General features: G+C 35.7%; 1 protein-coding gene across 1 annotated transcript; it reads left to right on the top strand.

The window, feature by feature from the left end:
- The first annotated feature begins 1,080 nt into the window (after positions 1-1,080).
- Positions 1,081-7,653, top strand: LOC132044930 (calreticulin-3-like). Its single transcript, XM_059435471.1, has 14 exons — positions 1,081-1,337; positions 1,842-1,949; positions 3,010-3,202; positions 3,703-3,961; positions 4,212-4,268; positions 4,354-4,401; positions 5,081-5,167; positions 5,251-5,308; positions 5,398-5,465; positions 5,554-5,646; positions 5,738-5,794; positions 5,878-5,958; positions 6,455-6,487; positions 7,340-7,653. The coding sequence occupies exons 1-14, from the start codon at positions 1,166-1,168 to the stop codon at positions 7,349-7,351; spliced, it is 1,326 nt and encodes a 441-aa protein (XP_059291454.1). The 5' UTR covers positions 1,081-1,165; the 3' UTR covers positions 7,352-7,653.
- The last annotated feature ends 1,866 nt before the right edge of the window (positions 7,654-9,519 follow it).

Raw genomic sequence — 9,519 nt, 5'->3', positions numbered from 1 at the left:
AAAAAAAATAAAATTTAATGTAGTGACTTTGCCTTTTTCGAAAAATCACCCCCGCAAAATGACCCAAGGGAGGCCCCCCTTTATAACCCACGCGTTTTTATTTTATGCAAACTCTCCTTATAAGTGGCGTAGTTTGTCGCATAAGACAAACACTACCTGGGCGCAGAAGTTTGAATCCAAAACTCGCCTTGCGTTTTTTTTTTTTTTTTTTAAATTTTTGACCCAGCCGGGGTTCGAACCCGAACCTACTTAATTTTTAAAGCGGTAAGGGCAAAAATTAAAGACCAATAATTTGAGGGGCAAAAAATAAAGACTAGTGCCTTTGAAGGGCAATCCGCGCAAAAAAAAAAAAGATGATTTCTCACGTTTTCAGCGCATGCCCCTATTTCTTTGTTTCTTCATTTCGCCCCTTCAAATTCGTTGCGTCTTTAATTTTTTCCCTTGAACAGTTTTGACGCGACATAAACTAAATTTCGGCCGGCATAGTTAGCGTTTAGCTTCGACATATGTATCATGACATCCTACAAGTTATGCCGGACAAGGCAAAACTTGCAAAATTCAACATAATTTGAAAAAAGTCATAAGTTTAGTTTTCGCTTACATAGTTAGAGTTTAACTTCTGCATATGCATCATCACATTCACACAAGTTTACGCTTTTAAAAGATAAAACTTTTCAACACTCAATATAACAAAAAATACGCACAACTTACGCCGCATAACTTAACCATATAAAACTTATGCCAGATAAAAATCGCTCAAGAAATGTTACAAAATATATGGCGACCGAATCATATCTGGATATTTTTATTAAATAAGCAACAAAAGAAAAAATTAAAGACCACGAATATGAGGAAAAGAAGAATTAAAGACCAGTCCGTATGAAGGGGAATCCGTGCAAAAATTAGAAAGGTTATCCAATGTAATTTTTAAAGAATTTGGACCCACTAAACGAACTGGAACACAATTAATTCAGTGTTCCAACTTCCACATCAAATTCAAAAGATAAAAGATGGAGTTCCCACCATGAAAGCAGTGTGTAAAGACCAAAGAAGCAATTCCATTGGACAAAGCAACGTGGAAAGCCAATTTTTAATTGGAGGGCTTCTAACAGAAAATAAAATAAAAATGAGAAAAGACCAGCGACTTGGTTATTAACGTAATTGTATGAAAGTCAAGGTCTTAATTGCAAACGAACTTTCTATAACTAGCCCAACGACCCCAAAGTTTTTCAGAAAGGAGCAAATGACTCTCTCGGCTTTTCTTCTACTGGTTTTGCCACTCTTTACACTTTTCACTTGTTCACTGTCTGAAATCTTCTTTGAAGAACGCTTTGATGGTAACTTGTCTAAATTTTGTTGCTGCCAGTTTTGAGCTTTGAAGTTCTATATTATATGAAAACAATTTATTCTTGAGCAATAAGTTTTTCTAAAGGAGTTTTGTGTTGTGTGGAATGTATTCTTGAACTGTGCTTTCTTCCATTGTCTGTTTAGTTGACCCAAAAATTTCGTTTGTGTTGCAGAAGATAAGAGTAAGTATGTGTGAACTTATTTATGTAGTTAAATATGCTTAGCTATGGCATGAATTTCTGTGTTTCTTTTTCCTCCCATTGCATCTTTGAATAATGGTATTCATGAGATGACTTTATTTGTTCAGATAGTTGGCTAGTCACTTTTTACTTGAATTGCTAAGATGTATAAGTAATTGAAGTTGGTTTTTACCTGAATTGTAATGGGAAGAGGACTAAGTGATTTCTCCAATTTATTATTATTATTACATCATCTTTTACATGGATTGATTATTCGTTTTGTTGTTCTAATTTTCTCTTTTTGCTTTCTGAAAGATGGTTGGCGGAGCAGATGGGTGAAGTCTGACTGGAAAAGCAGTGAAGGAAAAGCAGGCACATTTAAGCACACGGCCGGCAAATGGGCTGGTGATCCTGATGACAAAGGTTTGCAAGTCTCCATCTCTGTAAATAAAATCTTTGCACCAATGGGTTGTTTGAGTGTTCTTATCAAATACTACTGTAAGATACTAGGTTTATTCTTACTGGTCGTCTCCCGGATGATTCAACACTTTTATGTTGACTGGCAGCCTAAAATGTCAAGTCTCAACAACTTAAAGTGTTAAATTGGAATTGGTTATTGGCAAGCTTTGTAGTGTCTTTTAGATGGTTACTCATCAAAGCTTTTCTTGTCTGTGAATTTTAGTGTCAATTAGTAATATGGATACAAAGGTATCTTTTGAACACTAAGAGAAGTCGTTTATATTTAAAGAAGAATGTTGAACTACAATCGGTAGCTACTTTTCCTTTTTTCAATCCAAAGTGAGTAAGGGTGGTCCCTTTTTTTTTTGGTATACCGATTGCGAGCGTAAACTTGCTGCCATATGACCAGAAGGTCACGCGTTCGAGTCGTGGAAACGACCTCTTGCAGATAATGGTACCCGTACCTCCACCCTTCTCCACTTAAATAGTAGGCTTAGTTCGCATGAAGCAGGGCTCAAACTCGTGACCTAATCTTTTTTCTTATTAAGATTTTGAAAATCAACAGTTTAGTGTCTAAATATGCTAATGGTGAAATCTCCTGAGTCCTGAGGATGTGTTGCCTGTCACAATTTGATTCTTCAGAAGCAATGCTACTGTTTTACTCTTTCCTATTCTAAGTCTCTAAATCACAAATAGATTTACAACATTTAGATGATTTCTTGACCACACAAGTAAGAATAAGTCTTGAATGAATAAATGTTTGTTGTTTGAGACAGATGTTATATCACAAGAAACTTCACATGATCTTTCTCTTTGCAGTTTCAAAATTCTTCAGAAGCTTAAGATTCATATATCTAATTTTTTTGGGATAAAGTAATAATTGTGTTGTTGTCTCCTATAATTGTGTTGTTGTCTCCTTACTTTATGTAGCTAAAAAATAATGAAGTTGTCTCCTTATTTTATGATCTCTCGTACTCAACCACAAGTCCAGTTTTTCTGATTTAAGCTGATACTGATTTTGCAGGTCTTCAGACGACAAGTGATGCCAAACATTTTGCCCTCTCTGCAAAGATACCGGAATTTAGCAATAAAAACAGAACACTGGTTGTACAGTATTCTATAAAGTTTGAGCAAGATATTGAATGTGGAGGAGGTTACATAAAGCTACTCTCTGGATATGTCAATCAGAAGAAATTTGGGGGAGACACCCCATACAGGTCATTTCTTGTTATGTTCAGAATGTGAACTTCCTCTTTCTCCCTTTAGGACATCCCATAATCTGGAGATTTTGTGATTGTCTTTTAGCAACATCTTTTCTTTTCCTTTCCCGTGAAGGATGTTGTGACTTGGCACTACCACTTTTTAAATTTTTGAAAAACATGGGTTCTATGCGTTGAACTCCTAATGCAAAATTTACATGTTATTTTGAGACACGCCAGTGATCTCCCTGATCCAATATCCCTTAGCAGCACACCCACTTTCTTTTTCTGGCTGTGTTACCTTTGGCCCTGATTAGTTTAGGATTGTCAGTTGGGTACATATATCTTGTTACTAAAAAGAACTAAAGATGAAAAGTAGTTCGAGGTTGAAGAATGAAATTCCTTACATGTCGAAGCGGACAGCTGCTCCCCTAGTTTATTATTTGTCGTGTCGTACTTTATGACCTGGAAGCATCCTTTTCCTAATCTAAATTTGCTAATCTTTCTTGTTGCTGCAGTTTTATGTTTGGACCAGATATCTGTGGTACACAGACGAAAAAACTTCATGTTATACTTTCCTACCAAGGCCAGAATTACCCCATCAAGAAGGAATTAGAATGTGAAACAGACAAATTAACACATTTCTACACGTTCATTCTTAGACCTGATGCATCATACAGCATCTGGATTGATGGTCGAGAAAGAGATTCTGGAAGTATGTACACAGACTGGGACATACTTCCTCCCCGCAAAATCAAGGATGTAAATGCAAAAAAGGTATTCCAGCTTTGAGGTTAGGTGGTTTTGGAAAACTCAGGAATACCTGCCGAGGCCTAACTTTATTTATTGCATTTGCCCAATTTGCCTGAGAAGGAGATTCTTATTATAAGCTGATTTTCCCTTTATTCTCAAATTGAAAGATTGGACAACTATTGTTTTTAAAACTGCCTTCCATCCCTTAACTACTTTGTGAAGTTTTTGGTACTTTTATGGTGTTGTAACCCTCACTTGTTTCCTTTCTTTATAGCCTGCTGACTGGGAGGACAGAGAATATATAGAAGATCCAGCTGATGTCAAACCTGAGGTAACTTATAATGCATGCGGTTAGGTTTCTGTAGGTTTATCAAATTGCCCTTGATTGCCAACTTATTTGGATCTTTTTACTCCAGGGATATGATTCTATTCCGAGAGAGATTCCTGACCGGAAAGCTAAAAAGGTTAGTTTGCAACTGGAACATAATTGATGGAAACCATGGTCATCACCTGCATTGTTAATGAGGTTCTATGAGTTCTTTTTCTGTGATATGGTCATTCTAGAAAGGCTTTTCCATCTACCTTTATAAGTTTCTATATGTTTTTGCAATGAATATCTCTCTCTCTCTCTCTCCAACTTTGCCTATGTGAGCTTCCATGAAATGAGAGTTTTTGTATCGTTGGTCCCAAGCTGGATAAAGGAGGAGGGTCACGGTAGATTAACACTTATTTGACAGCGCAAAAAACAGTTACATTTATTTGACTAAACTAATTGAACGACGCATGATAGTTATTGTATTGAATCCGTCTGTTTCTGTCTATCTATCCTTTTCATCCTTGTTCCACCTGCATTGCGCTACTAATATTTTTTGTTTAGCAATTGAGTTAGGAACGAGCAGATTGAAACAGACAATGAAGTCCTATGTAGTCCAATACCACACGGTTTTCTCGTTTACATCTCTGTTTTATTTTAGATTCTTTTCATCTCAATCACACCCCCATAGAAGAGGCTAAAGCTTTTTTTAGTGACGGAGAGGACACTGGACAGAGTGTTTTCTGGTTGGTATGTTATCACAGCACAAGAAAGTTGTCATATGATTAGACTGATGTGACGATATCAAAAAAATTGTTTTCTTTGATCAGCCTAATAACTGGGATGACGAAGAGGATGGTATGTGGAAGCCACCCAAAGTACCTAATCCAGCGTACCGGGGTGCATGGAAAAGGAAGGTATGATACAGAACTTTTTTTTTTCAATGGTGAGTTAGTGAGTTCGAACTGGAATATCTACCGAATTTATATTAATGATGCAGAAAATTAAGAATCCCAACTATAAAGGGAAATGGAAGATCCCTTGGATTGACAATCCAGGTAATGAATGTTTTCAATCATATCATATTGAAGTTTAATGCATGAAGTTTTAGGAGAAAAAAAACCCTGATCTTTCTCTTTGTTTCCAGAATTTGAAGATGATCCTGATCTCTACGTGCTGAAGCCAATCAAATATGTTGGTATCGAAGTTTGGCAGGTAATGCAGACTATCTTTTCTTGGGCAATGTCGTCTTTTCTGACAGCTAACTCAGCATACAAGTGGAACGCAATATGTTGGAGTGCAGGTAAAGGCAGGTTCTATTTTTGATAACATTCTGATCGGCGATGAGCCAGATTATGCAAAAGAAGTGATTCAGGAAGTGTTTGCCCATAGGGAGGTCTGTACTTGATCCTCTATAATTTACTGGTAATTTGTAGCTTGATTTCTCTTGTAGTATTACTTAGGAATTTCTTAAACCATTTCGTTAGGCTGAAAAGGAGGCTTTTGAAGAAGCAGAGAAAGTGAGAAAAGCAAAAGAAGAAGAGGTAACACTTCTTGCTTATCACTACCATTCTACCTAACCTTCTTTTGCTGATGCATGAGTTCTAAAATGGTTGGAAATTCTCAGGATGCTCAAAGAGCTAGAGAGGAAGGTGAAAGGAGGAGACAAGAAAGGGGGAGGGACAGACACCGGGATAGATACAAGAGGGTTAGTATCTGATCTTTAATATGCGTCTTACAGTCCGTTTCCTCCCAATATTTGATTCCTTTTTTCATCTCTCCTTTTTCTCTTCTTTTTTCCCTTAAGCCTTCCCTGTTAAGGAGTAGTTCAGATAAAATCTGATATTCCATGATCACTTGTTTCACTTTGCTGATTCTCTTTCAGTGCTTGAAACTTACAATTTATTTGTCCGTCTTTTTTATACTAAAGTCTTCTTGGCGATTTGATATTTACTCCCTCGTGTTTCTGAAACCAAATTTTGCTCATTAATTCCATCAGAATTACTTGAAGCTTCTGGCTTTTTGCTAAGTTCGTTTTTTTTCTATAGGATACAAAAAATGATACTAAATACCCCGTCAGTTTTCTTGATAATTCTTAAGTAGTTGCCACTGCTAATATTTGTCTTGACATACATGTCTCTTGTTTTACTTTACATTGTTTTTAAATTGTAATTTCTAATTTTTGATTTAACACTTTTCTCCAGCACTATCACCACGATTATATGGATGACTATCATGTGAGTTCAGATTTCTTTTTCTCTTCTCCCACTTCTTCCACCCCTGCCTCTCCTTATATTCTCTAGATATCTAATTCTCTTTACATGATTGTGGCATTCGCATTGGCCGATTGGCAGTCTCAATACATGTGTACTACTTGTCCGTTGGCCCAATTAATAGCTACTTCACGAAGCCTATGAAGAAATTAATTTGGTTAATTCATTTAAAAAGATTGATCTTGAAATTGTTATGGAGTTGGAATTCTTAATATGAAATGTGGTTCTGAACTTTGAAGAATATCACCACTCTATTTATGGCTTCAGTTTGGAAGGTTGGTTCTATATCAAACGGATAGGTATATCCTTGATTAGTTATGAATGGCACACAGATTGCAACCAAAACTTTATTGCAGGACAAAACTTTAACTGGTTGTTGAACCATAAATTGTCAAAAGAATTTCTCTTAAATCCTTCATTTGGCTCATCTTTGTTTCCATGATTAAAAATCTAATAAAGACATCCTTAAAACTATTTCATCCTTTATATTGTATAATATTTTCTCTTCTCATATCTCTGAGTATGTTGTAGTTAACAGCTTTTTACTGCAATGCATAAGTTTCAATATGGTCTAAGTAGAGAGGTTAACGTAATTACCAAATAATTAACATTATTGAAATTTGCAGTCATAGTTAACTTGAAAACAGAGGGTACTGAAACAGATTGTAACAAGGCAAGTAAATTAGTACGCTGTTTTAATACTAGAAAAGATGGAAAGTGGAAAGCATAATGATCAACAGAAATTAAGGTTTTTTAGATGAATTTCTTGTTTTGCTTACACCTTTGGTGAAATCAGTTGCTCTTCTTATTTTGCAGGATGAGCTTTAATTTGGTGTTAAGACCATCGTCTACTTTTTCCAATATGGAGACAGATAACATTTGGGTTTATTGTGTTCCTCTTGTTGTATTTTGCTCATATTGTATGTAGCTGTATTTTCGCATAACGCCTTAGCGTTAGGCATAAGACATCCATTTGTATGTCTGAAGCTATTAATTATATTTGAAAGCTGAGTGTCAAAAGCTTGGCTAGCATGAGTGATTTTTGAAATGTGTCTCAGAACAATGATATTCGAGGATATCTATTCGTGCCCCCCGGGAAGTTCATATAGCAAAATTTAACTTTCCAATTATCTGAGTGCAACTTAATCTTGTAGATCTTTGCTTATATATGGATGTTCTTTCTATGAACTACCTTATTAAAGATTGCAAATTTGAGTAAATGGAGCAGCGTTAGACGGTGAATACTGCAGTGTTGATTGAAAAAGTTGCCTCTGGCTCCAACAAATGTGGGACCTGAGATCATGATTTGATCTGATCACATTTAGTAATTTACATTGAAGTTGATCCAGATCTAAACTAATTAAGTTTGAATTTTTTTTCTTGTGTTTGTATAGTTGGACGCGATTCAGATATTTGTTCGATATATGCCTGACAAATTTATTGATCTAAATTATATTTAACAAGTACTGACATATTAATGCAAAAAATAGAGCCATATGGTATTTTGGCATATATAAGTACTAATTTTTGTTGCGCGTGTATTTCATATCAATTGATATAAATTCTTAAAATAGCATAAAAAATGGGTGTAATTGTTAGTACAAAATTTGAAGGGAAAAACAAATTTTAAATGATGAATGATGAACCTATTAGGCTGAAAATATGATGTGATTGTATCTCACCTAATGTTTCCTATTAAAAAAATAAAACAATATTGATACTGAACAAAAATTTAACTAGTTAAAACTTACAAAAAAAAAAAAAAAAAACTATGTGTTATGGTAATCTACTGTCTTGAAAGCAATTTCGATATGAATATGATGTAAATCATTTTAACCGATCTCTCTCAAAGGTTCCACATCACTTTCAAATACGTACAATCATGGCTGGAAGTTTGGAGTTAGCACAAAATGATTGCCTAGAAAACTTTTGGAGAAGAAGAGATAACGAGAGGATTTTCTGTGTGGGAAAAAGCGCACAAATAGTCAGTTTATATCGGCCAATTTCTTGAGTTGTTACAGAGGCGACTTAATGACTTGTTACAGAATTAAGTTGAATATTACTTAATTTACTTGGCCATTACAAAATTTAAACGGCTGTTGCAACAAATATTCAATTCTGATAATGTATCTGGACATGTTCTTGTAACAACATATTTGGACACTTTTTTGGTAGGCTAAAAAAAATTCAAAATCAGATCTGGTTTAAGCTTGACGTCGAGCTCACCTCGGCAAAAGTTCTCTCTCCTAAAATTTTCATGCAAACCCTAACTCAAACCCTAACCTGGCCGTAACTGTCATGCCGCCAACCTGGGGAGGCGATACAATAACGGATTCGCGGAAGCAATAAATTAACAAGGCAAGTAAAAGGGATAGAAAGATAGACACAAGATTAGAGAGAATTAAGCAACCAAAACTATATTAAAGTCTTGACCTCCTAACTACACAACTAATTAGCACCTAACTCTTAAAGTTGACCTCAGCTGAATTGAATTCCCAAGTTAACCAACCTCTCAACAATCAAAGATTCAACAAGAGCCATCCATGGCCTCTCTCACAAGTTTCTCTCTCTAGAGACAACTCTCAAAATCACTCATAAATTTATCAATTCATCCAAAAATCCCCAAATGAAATAAAAGACTAGCTACTTATACTAAAACATTAGGGAAGACAACTACACTATTACATAACTACCCTTAATGAGACAAGGGCCTTGTTTGGCTAGTCTTGCTTTGGAGATGAAAGTCTTGAATTAATGAAGTAACCTCTTTTGCAATCATAGCCATCCTTCACTCATTTGGCCACTTCAATGCTCATCCATCTCCAATCCGTCCCCCATGCTATCATCCACACTTGGACTCACCGGGACGGTCCTCGAAATGTTCTTGAGGCAACTCGGCTTGCATCATACTACACTTCTTGAAAAGGATTCGTCCTCGAATCTAAACCTTGCAACACCATAAAGGAGACAAACAAAAACCAAGTCCTCAAAAGATG

This window comes from Lycium ferocissimum, unplaced genomic scaffold (genome assembly GCF_029784015.1).
Source record: "Lycium ferocissimum isolate CSIRO_LF1 unplaced genomic scaffold, AGI_CSIRO_Lferr_CH_V1 ctg5518, whole genome shotgun sequence".
Taxonomy (NCBI): Eukaryota; Viridiplantae; Streptophyta; class Magnoliopsida; order Solanales; family Solanaceae; genus Lycium; species Lycium ferocissimum.
This window is presented reverse-complemented; position numbering and strand designations above follow the sequence as displayed.